Source organism: Pan troglodytes, chromosome 12 (assembly GCF_028858775.2).
Source record: "Pan troglodytes isolate AG18354 chromosome 12, NHGRI_mPanTro3-v2.0_pri, whole genome shotgun sequence".
NCBI lineage: Eukaryota > Metazoa > Chordata > Mammalia > Primates > Hominidae > Pan > Pan troglodytes.
Genome location: NC_072410.2, coordinates 23,953,818 through 23,976,529, shown reverse-complemented (window position 1 = coordinate 23,976,529; position 22,712 = coordinate 23,953,818). Strand labels below are relative to the sequence as shown.

General features: G+C 41.2%; 2 protein-coding genes across 22 annotated transcripts in view; one reads left to right on the top strand and one right to left on the bottom strand.

The window, feature by feature from the left end:
* The window catches only part of LIPT1 (lipoyltransferase 1), a 12,499-nt gene extending 9,678 nt beyond the window's left edge, over positions 1-2,821 (top strand). For 15 of the 16 annotated variants that reach the window (XM_009442960.5, XM_063789502.1, XM_054678035.2 and 12 more), the window contains one exon: positions 1,601-2,815. In XM_009442960.5, the coding sequence (XP_009441235.1) occupies positions 1,602-2,723 (1,122 nt within the window). In that variant the 5' untranslated portion in view covers position 1,601 and the 3' untranslated portion in view covers positions 2,724-2,815. Of the gene's footprint in view, positions 1-1,600 lie in introns of all 16 variants that reach the window. The other variant, XM_016949087.4, reaches the window with a different exon arrangement.
* On the bottom strand, positions 1,067-22,712 carry MITD1 (microtubule interacting and trafficking domain containing 1). 6 transcript variants are annotated; one of them, XR_001715946.3, is made up of 8 exons: positions 22,479-22,710; positions 13,539-13,640; positions 11,132-11,268; positions 10,965-11,051; positions 10,155-10,270; positions 9,176-9,236; positions 7,265-7,463; positions 1,067-1,306 (listed from the first exon to the last, which is right to left on the bottom strand). XR_001715946.3 is itself a non-coding variant. In XM_054678036.2 (8 exons), exons 3-8 carry the CDS (start codon positions 13,585-13,587, stop codon positions 9,002-9,004), a joined length of 546 nt encoding a protein of 181 aa, XP_054534011.1. In that variant the 5' UTR covers positions 13,588-13,640; positions 16,016-16,269; positions 22,479-22,635; the 3' UTR covers positions 8,891-9,001. The 6 variants fall into 6 exon arrangements, 5 of the variants coding, with proteins under 5 accessions (XP_054534011.1, XP_515647.3, XP_016804578.1 ...); XM_054678036.2 differs by lacking the exons at positions 1,067-1,306; positions 7,265-7,463 and adding exons at positions 8,891-9,097; positions 16,016-16,269 and having other exon boundaries at positions 22,479-22,635; XM_515647.7 differs by lacking the exons at positions 1,067-1,306; positions 7,265-7,463 and adding an exon at positions 8,891-9,097.

The following is a 22,712-nucleotide window of genomic DNA, read 5'->3' as shown; positions in this document are numbered from 1 at the left end:
GAGATTGCTTGAGCCCAGGAGGTCGAGGCTGCAGTGAGACAATTACAGAGTGACACCCTGTCTTAAAAATAAAAAATTAAAAAGCCTAGCTACCTAGTTATGAACTTTATTTCTTTATTTAGAACCAAACTCTTAACCTCAAGTTATACACTTTAATAATCCATTCTATTCCCAGTTCTTCAACCTGAAGGAGAATTATATTCTAAGAAATAGAATTGGAATAGAATGATTTAAGACCATAAGTAATCAAAATACTTCATTTTCATAGCTAGTATTTTCAACCTTTTGCTGCCTAATATTTCATTAGCAATGGTAACATGAATAATGTGGAAAGCATCCAAACATAATGAATTTATTCTTAGCCTTTGTATATAAACCTGCATACTCCCAGTTGCCTCTCTCTCTGACCTCAAGGGTTCATCCTAAGTTAATATTGATCTAAATAAAAGTTATGCTGCCAGTAAATCATATATCCCAAAGTCAAACAAGAAATTATTTTTAAAGTATTATAAAGACATAATGAAAGCTTTCCACAGAAATGTTCATGAACACATTGTTGATAACCAGAAAAACTAGAAGCCACCTAAAATTACAGACTAAGAGACTGAGTAAACTTGTTAACAATGGAATATTTAACAGTCATTAAAGCTGATGCAAAATAGATTTAATGGGCCAACGCAGTGGCTCATGCCTGTAATCCCAGCACTTTGGGAGGCTGAGGCGGGCAGATCACCTGAGGTCAGGAGTTCCAAGACCAGCATGGCCAACATGGTGAAACCCCATGCCTACTAAAAATACAAAATTTAGCCACACAAGGTGGCAGGCGTCTGTTATCCCAGTGAGGCAGGAGAATCGCCTGAACCTGGGAGGCGGAGGTTGCGGTGAGCCAAGATCACGCCACAGCATTCCAGCCTGGGTGACAGGGCAAGACTCCGTCTCAAAAAAAAAAAAAAAAAAAAAAAAATATATATATATAGATTGAATGCCAAATGAAATAATAGTATGGGGAGGGAAATGTGTGTGCGTATACGTGCTTAGAAATAAAATGGGTTTACACCAAAATGTTAATTGTGATTAGGACTATCAATGCTTTTATTTTTTTCTTCTTGCTTGTCTGTATTTTCTCATTTTTCTCGATGAACATTTGTTACTTGTGAATTCTACATAATTTGGCTTTTAGATATAGGTAATGTGGCTGAGTGCAGTGGCTCGTGCCTGTAATCCCAGCACTTTGGGAGGCCAAGGCGGGAGGATTGCTTGAGCCCAGGAGTTTGAGACCAGCCTAGGCAACATGGTGAAATCCTGTCTGTAAGAGAAAAAAAAAAGATATATTACATAATGTATTTGCAGCAGACTTATTGTTTGAAAACTGTGAAATTATTTCAACTGAAATTATTTGAAATTTGTCTTCATTTATTTCTTTTGAATACTTGGTTATAGCATTGCTAAAGACTAATTGTAAAGCTAAAAGCCAAAAGCAACTTCACTGGATACTTAAGAGATAAGTTTGGATTAAATAACCGATAATTGATAGTTAGAAAATAGAATTTAATGTTCCTTTTCTCGATGAATTAATTTGTTTGTCTTCCATTTTTAAAAGCATGCTGATCCCATTTTCAATGAAGAATTGCTTCCAGTTACTTTGTAACTGCCAGGTCCCAGCAGCTGGCTTTAAAAAAACAGTAAAAAATGGGCTCATTTTACAGTCAGTTTCCAATGATGTCTATCAAAATCTGGCTGTGGAAGACTGGATCCATGACCATATGAATCTAGAAGGCAAACCAATTCTATTCTTTTGGCGGAATTCTCCCTCTGTTGTAATTGGTAGGCATCAAAATCCTTGGCAGGAATGTAACCTGAATCTAATGAGAGGAGAAGGTATAAAACTGGCTCGGAGAAGAAGTGGAGGAGGAACAGTCTACCATGATATGGGTAATATCAATTTGACTTTCTTTACAACCAAAAAAAAGTATGATAGAATGGAAAATCTGAAATTAATTGTGAGAGCTCTGAATGCTGTCCAACCCCAGCTGGATGTGCAGGCTACCAAAAGATTTGACCTTTTACTTGATGGACAGTTTAAAATCTCAGGAACAGCTTCTAAGATCGGCCGGACTACTGCCTATCACCATTGCACTTTATTATGTAGTACTGATGGGACGTTCTTGTCTTCTTTGCTAAAGAGCCCTTACCAAGGGATCAGGAGCAATGCCACTGCTAGCATACCTTCCTTAGTGAAAAATCTTTTGGAAAAGGATCCCACTCTGACCTGTGAAGTACTAATGAATGCTGTCGCTACAGAGTATGCTGCTTATCATCAAATTGATAATCACATTCACCTAATAAACCCAATGGATGAGACACTGTTTCCTGGAATAAATAGCAAAGCCAAAGAACTGCAAACTTGGGAGTGGATATATGGCAAAACTCCAAAGTTTAGTATAAATACTTCCTTTCATGTGTTATATGAACAGTCACACTTGGAAATTAAAGTATTCATAGACATAAAGAATGGAAGAATTGAAATTTGTAATATTGAAGCACCTGATCATTGGTTGCCATTGGAAATACGTGACAAATTAAATTCAAGTCTTATTGGCAGTAAGTTTTGCCCAACTGAAACTACCATGCTAACAAATATATTACTTAGAACATGTCCACAAGACCACAAACTAAACAGTAAATGGAATATTCTCTGTGAAAAAATTAAGGGAATAATGTGATTCCAAGTAAATGTCTTAATACAGTTTCAATTAGAAAATAAAATGTCTCATACTTGCACATTGTATGTCAAAAAAACCTAGTCTCTTTCAGTAACTTCAAAAAAAAAAAAAAAAACAAAACACAACAACCTAGTCTCTTTCAGTAACTTCTCCCCATCTGAAATTATTTATCACCTATCCCTATCTGTGTATTTCTTCTGACCTCTAGGATCCTCTTTCTTCTCTTTCTTCCTTCATTGATTTTATTTTATTTATTTCATTTATTTATTTTGAGACAGAGACTCACTCTCACCCAGGCTGGAGTGCCGTGGTGCGATCTTGGCCCACTGCAACCTTTACCTCCTGAGTTCAAGTGATCCTCATGCCTCAGCCTCCCGAGTAGTGGGACTACAGGCTTTTGTCACCATGCCCAGCTAATTTTTTCTATTTTTAGTAGAGACAGGGTTTCACTGTGTTGGCCAGGCTGGTCTCGAACTCCTGGCCTCAAGTGATCCACTGGCCTCAGCCTCCCAAAGTGCTGGGATTACAGGTGTGAGCCACCATGCCCTGTCTGTTCATTGATTTTAATACCTGGCATGTATTTATATTTCAGCTGCTGCTGCTTTTACTCTCTTGGGGCTATATATAATATTGGACACTCTGACCTCAGACTTAGTTCTCTGTTTTTCTTACCTCTCAGAGATATAACCCAGATTTCTTGCCACCTCTCCTCATATCTCAAACTCTAAAATTCTCCCTTTTAGTTATATTTTCTTATCTTTCTACTCTCCCACTAAAAATCAAGGCTGTTGCACTTTTCTAAGCTCTTAACCCTTCCCTAATCTCTCCTTGCATCATTTCCCTTCTATTCCAGCCTGAAATTTACTTTATGCTTTACTTTCTTACCAGTATTCTCATTTGCTTCTCTCCTTTGACCTTCTACCATAGCCACTTTTTAATTTTAGTCTAAACAATTGATTTTCTACTCCTTTTGGCAGGTGATGCTGGGGGGAAAGATCATATAATCATTGAAGATTAGCCCAATTTGATATTTATAATTTTCAACTTATGTATCTTTCTGCTGGTGTCAGATTTAATTCATCTCTGGTTGAGTTCCCCTCATTCTTAAGGGAAATGTTTCCACTCTTCTCAAGCTCAGAATTTCACTACTCTTACCTTGTCACAAACCTTGATTCATAATTTGGTGAGAGTTGAGGCCTTCAGAAATGAGTCCCTCCAGCCCCCATGGCCCCCCTCCTCCCCTCTCCACTCCCTTTCTCTTCTTTCAAGACAGGGTCTTACCCTCGCCCAGGCTGGAGTGCAGTGGCATCCTCATAGGTCACTACAGCCTTGAACTGGGCTCAAGTGATCCTGTTGCCTCAGGTTCTGGAGTAGCTGGAACTACAGGTGCTCAACACCATGCCCAGCTCCCTCTTTGTTTATGAGTTATTTTCTTTTAATATATATCAGTAGTTCCAGGCCCCATCCTTTTTTTATTTTTAGGAAGAGCAGGCATGGACACAGGGTTTTGCCTACAATTGATTATCTCAGAGTGGGGGTAGGGTGAGTGATTTTATTTTTCAAGGTGTTCTTGGGACAAACATGATTGGCAGTTTAGCAGGTTTAATGGGCAGGTCCTTTTGTTATTTAAAAGCAATATTAAATACCAAGTAAACACAACTTTGAAGAGATTACTCATGAGCATTTCACACTTGTTACCACCTATGAAAATTATTTTTTGAGAAAGGTTAAAAATCCTGATATAATGTGCTTTGGTGCAGTAATACCATGTTTCTCCAGAGAGAGGATATCATCAGGCAAAGGGTGTTAAGGGCTTCGAGTTCCAAATTGGAAATTTGACCAAGTAACCCCTGAAACATATGGACTCAAGGTATGTTTTGCAGTGGTTTCCCCAGAACTTTCTGAATGTTTGCATATGGGGATGAGAGAGGAGTCAAAATGGCGCCTATATATATATAGTCTTATTTTTTTGAGACAGAGTCTCATTCTGTCACCTAAGCTGGAATACAGAGGTATGATCTCAGCTCACTGCAACCGCTGCCTAGTGGGTTCAAGTGATCTTCCTGTCTCAGCCTCCCAAGTAGTTGGAACTACAGGCTTGCACCACCACGCCTGGCTAATTTTTGTATTTTGAGTGCAGACAGGTTTCACTATGTTGGCCAGGCTGTTCTTGAACTCCTGACCTCAGGTGATCTGCCTGCCTCAGCCTCCCAGAGTCCTGAGATTACAGGTGTGAGCCACTGCACCTGGCCTTTACTCCTAGATTTCTTATGAGATTGGATGGATGGGAGTATACATGGGGAGTAGGGGAGTGTATATCAAAAGTTTGGTTGGGGTGTATTATATTTGAAATGTTTGTGTGCTTCTGAGATGTCATACAGGCAGTTGAATAACTCCAACAAGACGTCTTGGCTTAATTTATAAATTTGAGGGCTGACCGCATATAAATAGTATTTTAAGTCATGAGAATGAATAATTTTAGACTTTTATAATTCATCTAAAGTTTAAATTTTAAACTATTAAATATTCAGCATCTGGGTCCCCTTATATGTTTGCGGACTTCTCCACCTGGTAGGAGGTAGAGCCTACTCCTTCTATGGAAACAAAAGTTTACTATACTCTTTGCTGGCCTTCCTTGAAGCTCAGACGTGGGCACATGACTTAAGCTGTGCCAATCAGATGCAACTGCTCCATATTTTGAATTAGACACTAGTGATGCAGAACATCTGGAATGATGAGAACCCTTCTCTGGAAGTAGCGACAGGGGCCTGAATTTCTGGGGTAATGAAGGCAGTGAGGCTAGCGTGATAGTTTCCAAGCCAGTGATATCAGTGGTGTAGGCTACTGCATCCAGCCCTTGCATCAGTGTCAGCAGGGGTGTCATCTGATTAGTTCTGGGTAGTGATTTTAGATGTGATTTTTCACTCCAAAACCTCTGTGTCTCAGTCTATAGCTCAACTACCTACTATTATTATAATAAACCCCTTTTTTGCTTATATCAGGTAGGAGCAGTTTTTGTTGTTTTTTTACTAAGAACACTTAACCATGTAATCACTTAGCTAAAGAGTGTGAATTAAAAAAAAAAAAAAGGTTACTACCTAGTACCTAGCTTGGGAGAACTTCGGTATTTAAAATGTAAGAAGAATGGAGGAAGAGAGTGTGTTTCATGAAAGTCAAGAGTTTCAAGAAGGGAGTAGCCGACTGGGTCAAATGCTTCTGAAAGTTCACATAATACGAGAGTTTAAAAGTGCCCATTGAATATGGTGGTACAGAGATCACTGTTGACCTTAGCAAAAACTATTTCAGTGGAGTAACTGGGGCAGTAGCCAGACTGAAGTGAGTTAAAGCAAATAGGTGGTGAGAAAATAAGAAAAAAAAAAAAAACATACAGAGAACACTCTTTGAAGAAATTTTTCATGAAGAATGAAAAAATAGGGTGGCATCTGGCTCGAGATGTGTGTACTAATAGGAATGATGCAGTACAGCAGGAGAGATTGCTCTAAGGCCCAAGTCCTTGTGGAGGCTAAAGGAGCTCAGGTCAAGGTCACTGCTAAAAATCTGGCCATCATCCTTATATATTAGGAATACTGACTCTAATTTTATAAATTTGATCTCTCATTTTTTTAACTTAGTTTATGTTTCCTTTTACTCAAGTTTTGTATATTTACATGACCAAGTCTTTTGCTCTTAAGAGTTCTGGGGCTTTCTGTTATACTCAGTTCATTAAGTGGGGTTTTAAATATATATATATATATATATATATATAAATTTTTCATTAATTAGCTCTGTAATACATTTAGATTTCTTTATATGGTGTCAACATCATTACAGAAAAATTTCTTTATGCGGAGTAAGACAGAGGCCTTAATGTTATTTTTTCCAACCATTTGTTGAGCTCTTTCTCCACTAACTTAAAATGTCACCTTTATTACATATTAAATACTCATTCATACACAATTTCTCTCTTTCAAATGTGTTTCTGGACTCTTTTATTCTATCCCACTGATTTATTTGCCCATGCCTATGCCCATACATTTTTAAGAAAATTATTGTAGCTATGTCTTTATAGCTGGTCAAGCAAGTCTCCTGGTGTTACTCTCTTTTGTCATTTAATTTATAAATTAAGTTAGCGAGTACTGACATTAAGTCTTCCCATTCAGGAATACAATTTGTCTTTCTAGTTACCCTAATTTTCTTTTATGTCCCTCCATAAAGCTTATAGTTGTTCATATAGTTCTTAACACATTTCTTGATATATTTAAGCTGTACCTGGTAGGCTTCTGGTGCTCTAATTAGATCTGGGGATAGAACTCCAAATATCTAGAATGGATAGCATGTCTATAGACTCTTTTCTTTAAATATCACTATGTCTTAGCCAGGATTTTTATAGAAGTTGGATAAAAGTTAATTGCACAGGGTTGTGGATTGCTAATTCTCCATAGTAACAGATTCATATGCTTTAGAAATTAGAATTGTTATTTTAACATGAAGGTAAAGAGGCCTAACACATGTTCTTACCTTAATTAAGAGCATGTTCTTACCTTAATTAAGAGCCACTCCATTTCCACGTGGCATCGGGTACTGGGCAAGATAAGCAAAGATACTCTGCAGAAAGGAACTTCGGATCAGGCCAACACTTGTTCAAGTGTTTTCCTGAGACCCTGAATTTCCATATGATACAGCTTAGCAAATTAGTTTGAGTCTAAAATTTTTCAGATTCAATATTATCAGCACCTGAACCTGAAAAGATTTAAAAAAAAAAATCAGGAACTGTTCTGGAAGCCCTTCCTGGCCTTTTATGCCAGCTCCATCTTGTACCTACCAGCTGGCCCACAAAAGGAAAACAGTGTCCAAGGCTTGCCCAAGACCACTCTATCCAACCTTGTTCCCATGGTCTCTACCTTTGGTCCTCTACACTGTTTTAACTCTGTTGAATAGTCCTCAGATGTCACATTTATATGTGCACTCTCCAATACTGAACACTGGTACTATAGTTTTCCTCTTACATATGTTAGCTTAGCTGGGTTTTTTTATTTGTTTCTTTTTTTATTTTGAGATGGAGTTTTACTCTTGTTGCCCAGGCTGGAGTGCAATGGCATGATCTCCGCTCACCGCAGCCTCCACCTCCAGGGTTCAAGCAATTCTCCTGCCTCAGCCTCCCAAGTAGCTGGAATTACAGGCATGCGCCACCACGGCCGGCTAATTTTGTATTTTTAATAAAGACGGGGTTTCTCCATGTTGGCCACGCTGGTCTCAAACTCCTGACCTCAGGTGATCTGCCTGCCTTTGCCTCCCAAAGTGCTGGGATTACAGGCGTGAGCCACTGTGCCCAGCCAGCATGTTCTTTGAGCTGTGGACCGCCCACTACCTCTAGCATACAACCCCTCTTCCAGCCTGTCTCCATGGAATCTATTCTGTCTCCAACCACACAACTGGCATCTGGATGAAAAGCTTACCCAGAACAGTTGATTCTAAGCTGCAAGGCTTTACAAATGTGCCAGCCAAAGTGAATGAGCTGCAAAATGCATTTGGATAACTGAATGGGTTGATTTGCCTTCATGGAGTTAGGTAATACTGCACAACTGCATGATGGTAAATGTTTACCAAAGACAGTTATCTTAATTGTAACAAAATTAACATTTTACTTTCCTGTTTATTAGACCCCAAGCCCATCTGTCTCTTTTTTTTCTTTTTTTTTCTTTTTTTGAGACAGGGTCTGGCTCTGTCACCCAGGCTAGAGTGCAGTGGTGCAGTCTCAGCTCACTGCAGCCTCAACCTCCTAGGCTCAAGTGATCCTTCCACCTCAGCCTCCCAAGTAGCTAGGACTATAGGCACATGCCACCATGCCCGGCTAATTTTTTTTTTTTTTTTTTTTTTTTTTTTCTGATACAGGTTGCCCAAGCTCCATCTGTCTCTTTAAAAGCACTCTAATCCATGGTGTCTTTCCCTCCTGGACTTAAAACTCCCACAGACAAAATTAAGATCTAATTCATCTTCCTAATAGATGCTTATTATTTGTTGACATGCTCCTGCAGCCAAGTAACAGAGAAGCTGGTAAAATGTTTAAATTAGCTGTATTACTTGAAAGAAACATTGTAAATCTGCTGAGTAATATATTTACAAAAATATTTAGGATTGTTCCCACAACTGAATGATGGATCCATAAATTAGTAGAAATATAAAAGTTTATTGTTAAATTCATACATTATAAAAGTGATCTTTTAAAAAAATCCAATATTCACTTAAAGTAGACATAATACAAATTAGGCTACCACCCATCATATATTTTTTGTATGCTTCTTATGAAAAATGTCCACTGTTGTTTCATGACATGGTCTTAAATCAAAATCACAATATCCAAGGGAAAAACGACTCTAAGAAGAGAAGAAAAGAGTATCATTAAAAATGATACAAAAACAGTGCTACACATTATTCATAAGATTATATCATACCTGTGGTTTCTTAAAATAATCAAGTCCCCTTCCAATCTTAATCATCCATCCATTGTTGAACCTGTTGAAATTAGTATATAGTATTATATTCAAGACATTTAAGTCAGACTATTAATAAAGCTGTAGTGTATTAAGTGTCAGCAAAATTTCCCCCTAACAAAGCAAACCACTTCCTCCAGTGGCATGAGTTGAATCATACCTGGGGTTCATTATGAGCTGTGTCCACAATGAAAACAGTCATAGAATCAGTTGATTTAATTATCTGATAGTTTAATCTTGAATTTCAGCTTATTGATAAAACTTTTTCGTGTTCTCCTAACAAGTGGTGGCAAAGTGTATTCAGGGAAACTGGTGGTGTTTCAAGAGTTCCCCTACCTAGAGATGGGGAATGTGCAGGAGGAGCCCTGGACCCTGACCTCTGCTTTAACTACAGCAGCTGCATTTTCATCTGTTTTGCATATTTAGTTTGTGATTAAGTTTTTATTAAAACTGAGTGCCCTTGCTATAAACATAACCACTGTGCTAAACAAAAGGAAGATATCACTAAAATAACTGCATATTCTGTTTTCTTATAGACTCAGCAAATTGTTATGCCTACTAGAATATTTAATAATCCATAAGAAGTAAAGCCACATTAAGTAAATATTAAGTTCACTAGAAAATAAATTATCCTAATATCATAACACTATATATACAGTTGAGTAGACAGAAAAGTATTCTCTTTTTCTATATGACACAGAACATGTAAATATTATTCCATTAGGAAATATTAAACTCACACACAAAACACTTGGCTTACTTTGTAAAAAAGAAAGCCAAGTGTTTTTTTTCTTCTCAAAAGTGAAAAAGTACTAAATGGAGTTTTATTTGAATTTTAAATATTTATAAATTATTAAATATATGCAATTATATAAAACATTTACAAAAATTTTAAGTATATATCAACTGCATAAAAATTAAAACATTATTGTAGACTAACCTAATTTCTCGGTCATGTATTGAAGAAGAGTATTGAACTTCCAACAGCACTCCATGACTCCTGAGTGACTCTTCTATTTCTTGCAGCCCTCTACTTTGCTGCACTTGCTCAATGCCCTGTTAATAGCAAAAATACGATTATCTGCCGCAGTTATTATTACTATCTTAAATTATCCCTAAGCTATACAATCTATATCACAGGTGGATTAAGATGGAAATGTTCTATACTAGTTTCAATGTCTATTATCTCAAAAAAACAACCAAACAATGTGAGGTAGTTTAAAGAGCAATTGTTTTTATCAAAATCATCTTTTTTTCTAATGTGAACATAACTCCATCCTGTCTCCTTAAATGTAGTTTAGAATAGTTTTAGTCATCCAGGTGGAGCTGACTGCTTTTGAAATCAATCGTAGAAATCATAATTATTTAGAAGCATTCCTATTTTAAGTCAAAACCAAGATAGAGATGCCCACTACCATATCATATCATGCTACCATCCCCCAGATATAATAATTGGTAAAGAAACAAAATTGTCCATAGTGCAGACAGTGTGATTGCCTCCCAGAATATCCAAGAGACTAAACTAACAAACTATTTGAATAAGCGCATTTAGCAAAGTGGCCAAATACAAAATCAGCATCCTAAAATCAATAACTTTTTTTATGACATGTTATGCATACTGTTAGATAATAAGTTAATTCCCAAGGAAACAAATCTAGCTGAAGCACTGCATCTGTGTTCTCCTTGACTGGACTACATCTTGTAACTGAATAAAGTTAATAAGAAAGAGTAAGTGCTTTCAGGTACCTACTTCATCCAGAGAGGTGAGAAGATGAATAGTTTTTACTTTACATGGTCTCTTAATAAGCATCTCACAAAATCGAAGAAAGTTATACAGCTAAAAGACATTAGAATGGATTATTACTAATTTAGTACATTGAATATGATATTTCATTATATTTTAGTATGTTCACATACCTGATGAGTATGTCTAATATAAGGATCTTCTATCCAAACTTCTGTAACTGTCTCATTAAGGTATTCGCGAAAAAGTGACTCATAACTGAAACCTGTTGCATTCTCTTCTATTTTAATTTGCTTGTGATATTTTCCATCTATAAAACACAGGCTTCAACAGTAAAACCAGTGACCATTTTTTTTAACACATTTTGTATTTTATATAGAGTGATTAATCAGCATCAGATACATATTAATTTTTTTAACTTATTCAGCAAATACTTATTGAATGCCTACTAAATATCATATACATTGCAGGATGTTACACGTACAAAGGTATTTAAGGCAAACCACTCCATTAGTGATTTCTGCCTTCACAGAGGCTAGGCAAGGGGGAAAATCTAGAGGTTTCCTGGAACAGGTCCTTGAGCCAGATCCTATAGACCAGGCAGTTTGTTGAAGGGAGTAGTGTATATATAAAGGTATCCAATAACTTCCTGTCACCATGGGTAGCACCACATACTAAAACTCAGTGGCTATCTGGTCCTCCTCTTCAGACTTGTCTTTTTATGTCTTGCAATCTAATAACTAAAGTGAGTATTAAACATGAATGCAGGGCAGAGCGCGGTGGCTCATGCCTGTAATCCCAGCATTTTGGGAGGCCAAGGTAGGTAGATCATTTGAGGTCAGGAGTTCGAGACCAGCCTGGCCAACATGGTGAAACCCCAGCTCTACTAAAAATATAAAAAGTAGCCAGGCATGATGTCAGGTGCCTGTAGTCCCAACTACCTGGGGGGCTGAGGCAGGAGAATCACTTGAACCCAGGTGGATGTTGCAGTGAGCTGAGATCATGCCACCGCACTCCAGCCTGGGCAACAGAGCAAGACTCTGCCTCAAAAAAAAAGAAAAAACATTAATGCAGTATAATATGAAGCTTCAAAGTCTTTCTTGGCACGTGTAGAGTTTTAAACAGAAATTTATAGTACTTCTTAATAAGCTAAAGACTGGGATGTCACAGGATCAATAGGATAGATCTATTGCTTTTGTTCATTCAAAATGAACATTGAAAAAGTTATCAGAAACCTTTAAGGTTTTAAAAAAATATGACCCCTGGCTGGGCGTGGTGGCTCACACTTGTAATCCCAGCACTTTGGGAGGCTGAGGCGGGAGGATCACCTGAGGTCAGGAGTTAGAGACCAGCCTGACCAATATGGCAAAACCTCAACTCTACTAAAAATACAAAAATGAGCCAGGCTTGGTGGCAGGTGCCTGTAGTCCCAGCTACTCAGGAGGCTGAGACAGAAGAATTGCTTGAACCCAGGAGGCAGAGGTTGCAGTAAGCAGAGATCGCGCCACTGCACTCCAGCCTGGGCAACACAGCGAGACTCCGTCTAAAAAAAAAAAAAAAAAAACCCTAATGGTAGCCCCTAAATTATACTTTACACTTTGTTTAAAAATCAGTAGTTTGGATTCTGTTCCAAATATTTCCACATAGATAACGTTGGCAACTATGCCTTATTTTTTAAGCCAAGATAGCCGCATAGAGGTTAATTTAATTCCATGTACTCAAAACCACAATGCTGAAGGTACTATATTTCATCAATGTTTTGGAGTAAAATTTCATTCTAAATTTCATATCGGGGCTAAGGAAACATAACTTTATTCCCACTGAACAAAGGAGCTCAGTGGGGGGTCCCCAGGGTATGTACTGATACAGGATAGTAGGAAGAGATGGGGAAAGGGGTGTAGAAAGTATAGAGAGGAAGAAAAGCTGGGGCCTGGGGGCACTGGCTTTTGAGGGCAGCAGTACCTTTGGCTATAGAAAGCAGCAAGTATGCACTCAGGTAAGGGTGGAAATGGCCATTTACAGACATTTGTAAACTGGATGCTTAGGAGTAGGGAACTAATAATAGGGAACAATACCTACCTGACCTCTAATCATTAGGAACGCTTAACTCCTGAGGTGTTTTGATTCACAACAAAATCTGAGAGAAATCCCAGGAGTTTCTTTAGCTTCTTTCATGATTTTGGTCATTTCATAAAGGGAAATATAAATAAAATACACAATTTACATTCAGTATTCCCTGTAGTATTTCTTAACATAGGGTCCACACATAAGCTTCATAGGGATTTGTGAACCCCTTAAAAATGGCATGGAACATTCTCCAGTAAGTATAGCTTTCATGAGATGTTCAAAGGGGTGTCTGATATTCCCACCCCCAACTAAAAACAAAAGCCAAAACAAACAAACAAACAAAAAATTAAGAACAACTCCTGTATGGGAGTGGAAATACAGATTAAATCCGGTAAGCTCCCAGGGACAACTGGTCCAGACCACACAGAGCTCCAAAGGGCAGGAGCCAGAAACATTGGGTAAATGCATGGTCACAGTTGTTTATGGATGCGTTTTCTAAAACAACCTCTTTACCTTCTTTTTCTTGGTCCAAGTACTTCTTTATGTTTTCCGCTCTGTCCATGTATTTGGAAATTTTTTCTCTGAGATTACATCTCTTAGTATTATCTTTGGTACCTACAAATTTAAAAATATATATTATCAAGTATCAAAATAGTTTTTCTATTTAATTTGGGCATTATTTTCAGTTTCTCAAGTTTTCTACAAATTTCCTATCCTCTAGTATGGCTTGCCTCAGTCCTCAAACACACACAATAAACTCAAATTTGGCTTGAACATACAAGACCTTCATATTTACACGAAGCGTGATGCAGCTTGGTTTAGGAGTGGGAGCTCTTGACACTATGTCTCATCTCTGGGACATCAAATCTGGTGGGATGAAAGGTGGCTCATTACATGTCAAACTCATGTCTGAGCACTATTTTATCCTAACTACCCACAAGTTTGAAATTTTTGCATAATTAAAAGATAGCAAAAAATATTTATCTTCCACAAAACCAGCTACTCTTCCAGACCTCCCCATTATAGTTAATGCACATTTTTCCAACTACCACAAAAATGTTATTTTTGAATATACATGATCATAAAGTTTTACCCAACCACCCCTCCTCCCAAATCAGTCAACAAATCACTTCTTGTTCCTTCCCTTTTTTCCTTTCAACATCGCTTATATTTTCCATAATAATCTCATTTTTTGTTTGTTTGTTTTGAGACGGAGTCTCGCTCTGTCGCCCAGGCTGGAGTGCAGTGGCATGATCTCGGCTCTCTGCAACCTCCACCTCCCGGGTTCAAGCAATTCTCCTGTCTTAGCCTCCTGAGTAGCTGGGACTACAGGCGCCCACCACCATGCCTGGCTAGTTTTTGTATTTTTAGTAGAGACTGGTTTTCACCATGTTGGTCAGGCTGGTCTCGAACTCCTGACCTCAAGTGATCCTCCTGCCTCGGCCTCCCAAAGTGCTGGGATTACAGGCGTGAGCCACCGTGCCCGGCCCATTTTTGTATTTTTAGTAGAGACGGGGTTTCACCATATTGGTCAGGCTGGTCTCCGACTCCTGATCTCAGGTGATCCGCCCACCTCGGCCTCCCAAAGTGCTGGGATTACAGGCGTGAGCCACAGTGCCCAGCCAATAATTTCATTTTAATCTCTCATTTTAAAAAACATTTTGAGTTAATTTTTTATATTTACAGAAAAGTTGCAAAAATGGTACAGATAACCTCCTTCACCTAGATTCTCTTAATGTTAACATATTACAAACCATACTACAAGTATCAGAGCTAGGAAATTAACACGGAAACAATACTATGCACTTATCTACAAACCTTATTTGAATTTCACCAATTTTCCCACTAATGAAAGTTTGCTTTCTGGTCCAGGATCCCATATTGCATTTAGTTATGTGTCCTTAGTCTCCTCCAATCTGTGTTAGTTCCTTAATCTTTCTTTTTTTTTTTTTTTTTTAATTGATCATTCTTGGGTGTTTCTCACAGAGGGGGATTTGGCAGGGTCATAGGACACTAGTGGAGGGAAGGTCAGCAGACAAACAAGTGAACAAAGGTCTCTGGTTTTCCTAGGCAGAGTGTTTGTGTCCCTGGGTACTTGAGATTAGGGAGTGGTGATGACTCTTAACGAGCATGCTGCCTTCAAGAATCTGTTTAACAAAGCACATCTTGCACCGCCCTTAATCCATTTAACCCTGAGTGGACACAGCACATGTTTCAGAGAGCACAAGGTTGGGGGTAAGGTCATAGATCAACAGGATCCCAAGGCAGAAGAATTTTTCTTAGTACAGAACAAAATGAAAAGTCTCCCATGTCTACTTATTTCTACACAGACACGGCAACCATCCGATTTCTCAATCTTTTCCCCACCTTGCCCCCCTTTCTACTCCAGAAAACCGCCATCGTCATCATGGCCCATTCTCAATGAGCTGTTGGGTACACCTCCCAGATGGGGTGGTGGCCGGGCAGAGGGGCTCCTCACTTCCCAGTAGGGGCGGCCAGGCAGAGGCGCCCCTCAGCTCCCGGACCGGGTGGCTGGCCAGGCAGGGGGCTGACCCCCCCCATCTCCCTCCCGGACGGGGCGGCTGGCCGGGCGTGGGGCTGAGTCCCCCACCTCCGTCCCGGATGGGGCGGCTGGCCGGGCGGGGGGCTGACCCCCCCACCTCCCTCCCGGACGGGGCGGCTGGCCGGGAGGGGGCGCTGACACCCCCCCACCTCCCTCCCGGATGGGGCGGCTGGCTGGGCAGAGGGGCTCCTGGCTGGGCAGAGGGGCTCCTCACTTCCCAGTAGGGGCGGCCGGGCAGAGGCGCCCCTCACCTCCCGGACGGGGCGGCTGGCCGGGCGGGGGGCTGAGCCCCCCACCTCCCTCCCGGATGGGGCGGCTGGCCGGGCGGGGGGCTGACCCCCACCTCCCTCCCGGATGGGGTGGCTGCCGGGCGGAGATGCTCCTCACTTCCCAGACGGGGTGGCAGCCAGGCGGAGGGGCTCCTCACTTCTCAGACGGGGCGGTTGCCAGGCGGAGGGTCTCCTCACTTCTCAGACGGGGCGGCCGGGCAGAGACGCTCCTCATCTCCCAGACGGGGTCGCGGCCCGGCCGAGGCGCTCCTCACATCCCAGACGGGGCGGCGGGGCAGAGGCGCTCCCCACATCTCAGACGATGGGCTGCCAGGCAGAGACGCTCCTCACTTCCTAGATGGGATGGCGGCCGGGACGAGGCGCTCCTCACTTCCCAGGTGGGATGGCGGCCCTGCGGAGACACTCCTCACTTTCCAGACTGGGCAGCCAGGCAGAGGGGCTCCTCACATCCCAGACGATGGGCAGCCAGGCAGAGACGCTCCTCACTTCCCAGACGGGGTGGCGGCCGAGCAGAGGCTGCAATCTCGGCACTTTGGGGGGCCAAGGCAGGCGGCTGGGAGGTGGAGGCCGTAGCGAGCCAAGATCACGCCACTGCACTGCAGCCTGGGCACCATTGAGCACTGAGTGAATGAGACTCCGTCTGTAATCCCGGCACCTCGGGAGGCCGAGGCTGGCGGATCACTCGCGGCTAGGCGCTGGAGACCAGTCCGGCCAACACAGCGAAACCCCGTCCCCATCAAAAAAACACGAAAACCAGTCAGGCGTGGCGGCGCGCGCCTGCAATCGCAGGCACTCGGCAGGCTGAGGCAGGAGAATCAGGCAGGGAGGCTGCAGCGAGCCGAGATGGCAGCAGTACAGTCCACCTTTGGCCTGGCATGAGAGGGAGACCGTGGAAAGGAGAGGGAGAGGGAGACGGGAGAGGGAGAGGGAGAGGGAGACGGGAGAGGGAGAGGGAGACGGGAGAGGGAGAGGGAGACGGGAGAGGGAGAGGGAGACGGGAGAGGGAGACGGGAGAGGGAGACGGGAGAGGGAGACGGGAGAGGGAGAGGGAGACGGGAGAGGGAGACGGGAGACGGGAGAGGGAGACGGGAGAGGGAGAGGCTAGTTCCTTAATCTTTCTCTGCCTTCTATGACCTTGACATTTAGGAATAATATTGGTCAGTTATTTTTGCAGAATGTCTCTCATTTTGGACAGTCTGATGTTTCTCATCATTAGACTTGGTTTATGCATTTTTGGCAAGAAAATCACAGAAGTGATGTGCCTTGCTCAGTGGGTACATGATGTTGATGTGTCTTACTACTGATGATATTAACTGACCATTTGGTAAAGGTGTAGTTCAGATTTCTCCACTGTAAAATCACTATTTTCTCTTTTGTAATTTGTAAGTACCTTATGGAAAGATATCCTGCTTCCCATCACTCTTTCTCCCACTAATTTTAGCATCTGTTGATGGTCCTTGCCTGCAACAACTATGACTGTGATGTTTGCAAAATGGTGGTTTTCTATTTCCGTCATTCCTTCCCAATCTATTTATTCGATTAAATAGTATGGGCTCAGGGATATTTATTTTACTCTATGAGTTATAATCCAATACTATCATTTTCCTGCTCAAATTTTATCAGCTTTGGCTTTGACATCTCCTTCATGTTAGTTCCTGTGTCCTTTTGTCAAGCCCCCATTGCTATTATGTCCTTACATTTTGATTCAGGATTTTTTTGTTTCATTTTGTTTCGCTGAGACACAGTCTGGCTCTGTCGCCCAGGCTGGAGTGCAGTGACATGATCTCGGCTCACTGCAACCTCTGCCTCCCAGGCACAAGGAATCCTCCCACCTCAGCCTCCCAAGTAGCTGAGACTACAGGCACACATTACTATGCCTGGCTAGTTTTTGTATTTCTTTTCTATTTTCTGTAGAGATGGGGTATCACCATGTTGCCCAGGCTAGTCTCGAACTCCTGGGCTCAGGCAATCCGCCTGCCTTGGCCTTCCAAAGTGCTGGGATTACAGGCATGAGCCACCATGCACAGCCACAAGATGTTTTAAACCAAATTTGTCCAACTCTTGCATGTGGCCCAGGACAGCTCTGAATGAGGCCCAACACAAATTCATAAACTTTTTTTTTTTTTTTTTCTGAGACGGAGTCTCGCTGTGTTGCCCAGGCTGGAGGTGCAATCTCGGCTTACTGCAACCTCCGCCTCCGAGGTTCAAGCGATTCTCCTGCCTCAGCCTCCGGAGTAGCTGGGATTATAGGTGCCTGCCACCACACCCGGCTAATTTTTTGTATTTTTAGTAGAGACAGGGTTTCGCCATGTTGGTCAGGCTGGTCTTGAATTCCTGACCTCAAGCAATCCACCCGCCTAGGGCTCCCAAAGTGCAGCGATTACAGGCGTGAGCCACCACACCTGGCCATTCGTAAACTTTCTTAAAACATTATGAGGGGTGTGTGTATGTGTGTGTGTGTGTGTGCGTGTGTGTGTGTTTTAGCTCATCAGCTGTCGTGTTAGTGTATTTTACATGTAGCCCAAGACAATTATTTTTCCAATGTGGCCCAGGGAAGCCAAAAGATTTGTTAAAACTCATCTTGTTTATTTTTTGCCCCAGCCCTGAAATACACTTTTCCAAGGAGCCTCGGTCACTTTTATTGAAGAATGGCATTGAGAAACCAAATTCTGGGTGCTAGCTGTGTTCATTGCTGCTGGGGGAGTCCCACCACTACTTCTAGACCCTCTCAGTCAATACAGCTAGGAGGTATATGTAGGCTTACTAACACATACATCTATATATACATACATCTATATGTATTTGTTTCTGTCCATCTATATAAATATTAAAAACCATGAGTTCATGCTGATAATTTTGATTCCACAGAGCTCATTCTAGCTTTCCCCCATCCCTCTCCTGCCCAAATAAAAGCAAAACACAACCTTTCCTCAACCTTGCTAGACTTTAAATTATGTAGTAGTTCAGTCTTAGTCATTGTCCTTGATCAGCTGGCAGTGTCTCACACATAGACCCATCCTTCAATCATTACGCTACAGTTTCTCAGGCTTGGACCCTTACAGCCATCTTTGATTCCCATTAACCTTACTCCCATATCTAATCATGTGCCAGTGCCCCCTCCTTATCTTAATACTGGTATCATCTCCCTGGTCCATTCAGGCCCTTGTCATGTCTCATCTTTTTAAAAAGGTTTTATTAATTTTAATTGGCACATAATAATTATACATATTAATGGGGTACAATGTGATGTTTTGATACATGTATACATTGTGTAATGATCAAATCAGGGTAATTAGCATATCTGTCATCTCAAATATTTATTGTTTCTTTGTGGTAAGAACATTGAAAATCCTTCATTCTAGCTATGTTGAAACATACAACACATTATTAACTCTAGTCACCCTATTGTGTAATAAGACACCAGAATTTATTCCTCTTATTTAACTGTAATTTTTTTTTTCTTTAAGAGAGGGTTTCACCATGTTGGCCAGGCTGGTCTCGAACTCCTGACCTCAAGTGATCCACCCACCTCAGCCTCCCAAAGTACTGGGATTGCAGGCATGAGCCACTGCACCTGGCATCTAACTGTAATTTTGTACCCTTTGACCAACCTCTCCCCATTCCTCCTACCCACTGCCCTTCCCAGCTTCTGGTAACCACTATTCTACTCTCTACTTCTATGATATTAACTTTTTTAGATTCCACATATGAGTTAGATCATGTGGTATTTGTCTTTCTGTGTCTGGCTTATTTCACTTAACAATTTCCTACAAGTTTGTCCATGTCACAAATGACAGGATTTCATTTTTTATGGCTGAACAGTACTCTACTGTATATATGTACCATATTTTCTTTATTCATCTGCTGATAGACACTTGGGTTGATTCCCTATCTTAGCTATTATGAATAGTGCTGCAGTAAGCTTGGGAGTACAAATATCTCTTCAACATAATGATTTCATTTCCTTTGGATATATACCCAGTAATGGGATCAATGGATCATATGGTAGTTCTCTTTTTAATTTTTTGAGGAATCTCCATACTGTTTTCTATAATGGCTATACTCACCTCTTATTTTGATTCCAGCAGGAGCTCCTTAATTGGTCTGCTTAACTTCAGTCTCTACAGGTTAATGTCTACTTTACATCCTTGCCATATTCAGTCCTTTATTCAAGAAATATTTATTGAGAACAACATGCCCAGCACTGTTCTAAGTGCTGTGGATACAGCAGTTCATAAAACAGACAAAATTCTCTTCTATTGTTCAAGTAGGAAGAGAACAATAAAAATAAATTGGCAAAACATGTATATTAGATTGAGGTAAGTGCTATTAAATAAAATAATGAAGGAGGACAGGGAGTGCTGGGATGGGGTTATAATTTTACACTGGAGGTCTGGGAAAGCCTCACAAAGAAGGTGGTATTTGTGTAAAGGCCTGAAATAGGAGAGAGAGTATGCCATGCAAATAAATATCTGTGAGAAAAGAGCACATTCCTGAAAGAGACAAGCCCTGAAATGCAACTCCAATTATGTTACTCCTTTGTAAAAACCTTAAATGGTTTCTCCTTGCCTGTGGAATAAGTTAAAATCTCCTAGTAGTCAAGGCCATCCACAATGTGATCCAAGCCTCTATCTACCTTTAAACTTTACTTCTCACTCTTCCTCTTCAGACACATGCTCAACCAAACTACTTATTTCGTAAGACAGCACAGGAATTTGAAGACTCTTAGATGAATTTCTGACTTCTGAAATTCTTTTTCCTCCAAAGCCCCAATCAAACTCCACCTCTGCCTTTCCACCCTCACATGACCTTTAACTGTTTAAATCCTCATTGCGTTTATCTATAGATATCTCTCTCCTGGCACTTATTCCCTGTATTAGCGCTATTTGCATTTTGGTCTTAACCCATCTATGTGACATCACTGTCTCTGTAACCTCTACGGGATCGGTGAAGCACCCTAGAGCAGAACTGTGATTCTCCTGCTTCAGATTCCTAGCGCAGCCAAAACTTGAGCAGTGTTCCACCTGACCAACACAGTACACCATCTCTCTTTTGGGATTCAGTATACCAGAGTCGTTGGGGCCTTGGGCTCCGACTGTGACTCTACCACCTCCTAGTGGCAGAACTTGAAAGCGAACAATACTTTTTATGCTGTAAAACGAGAATACCATCAACTCCTACTTGATAGGGCAATTGGTACGGATGAAACGAGATCATGCTTTTAATGTTTTCTGCAATGCCTGGCACTCAGCACTGAAACGTGATAGCTATGCTTATTGCTGTTGTCACTGTCATCATTATCATCAAATAATGCCCCAGGCAAGGTAGAGTTTACAGTTAATTTTTCTTTTTTTTGAGACGGAGTCTCGCTCTATTGGCAGACTGGAGTGCAGTGGCGCGATCTCGGCTCACTGCAACCTCCGCCTCCCGGATTCAAGCAATTCTCCTGCCTCAGCCTCCCAAGTAGCTGGGACTACAGGTGCGTGCCACCATGCCCGGCTAATTTTTGTATTTTCAGTAGAGACGGGGTTTCACCATGTTGGCCAGGATGGTCTCGATCTCTTGACCTCATGATCCACCCGCCTTGGCCTCCCAAAGTGCTGGGATTACAGGAGTGAGCCACCGCGCCCGGCCGGTAGAGTTTGTAGTTCTGACCAAAGCACCAAACCATAAAGGGCTCCCCTCTGCTGCCTCAAAGCTTCTGTAACACTTTAATTATAAGAAGCTTAAACTAGAAAGAACAGAGGGAGCTTAGTCCAGACCGGGAGTGTCGGGGGTTGGGGAGCAGGAGCTGATCTTATCAATTTAATACATACATATTGAGTGTCTACTGTGAACCAGGGTTGTGCTGGGTGTTAAGGAATATTTGGGTATTTCTCAACATTGAATAATACGAAAAGTCTCACTTGTTTCCTCCACAACCCTGCGCATTTCTCACACCGAACTTCATCCGTTTAAGAAAAACTTTTCTTCTTCTACCGCTACATAATTTTACTTTGGCTTGCTTTAAATGCAAATGTTTAAACAGAAAATTAAAAATAATCGTATAATAAACACCCTTATTACCCATCACCGAAATTTTTTAAATTAGCATTTTTGCTCAAATAGAGCTTCGATTTTTAAGAAATTTTTGCTTAAGGAAAATTAACTAAAGACATCATAGCATCTCTTTCTAAAACACTTTGGTCTGCATCTCTAAAAATTAAGGAAAGTTTTGGAAAAAAATCATATTGCCTAAGAAAATAATTTTAATGTCCCCCAATCTATATTCAAACTTTTCTAATAGATCCAAAAATGTCTTTTAAAGTTCGTACAAATCCAGGTCCTATCAAAGCTTATATATTACATTGCGTTATATCTTATATCTCTTAAGTCTTTTAAAATCTAGACTAGTAGCCTCCCCACCTTTTCTAGATGACATCAATCTATTAAAGATCTAAAAGAAAGCGGCCCAGTTGTCCTGTAGAATATCCCACCTTCTGTATTTAACTGCTTCTTCGTGGTGTGCAAAAATCATTTTTAACTCATTCACTTCACCCCAGACACAGCAGGAACCAGCTCCTTTTCCTCAGGTCCTCCCCGCCTTGGCTCATTGCTCACCTTTCAGAACCTGCAGGAGCAGATCAATCCCCTCTTGGTAACACACCAGAGCCTGCGGATACCGCGACTCCGAATCTAGTTCTACGGCCCGCTTTAGCACAGTGGCTGCAGCTGTGCTCTGCGGGTCCTGCCTCAGCCCGGACTCCGCCATAATTCTGGAAGTTCTACTCCGCCTCAACCCAGGATGAAGTTGAGCGGGTCTGCTGCGCTTCCGGGAAGTGGTCATGTGATACC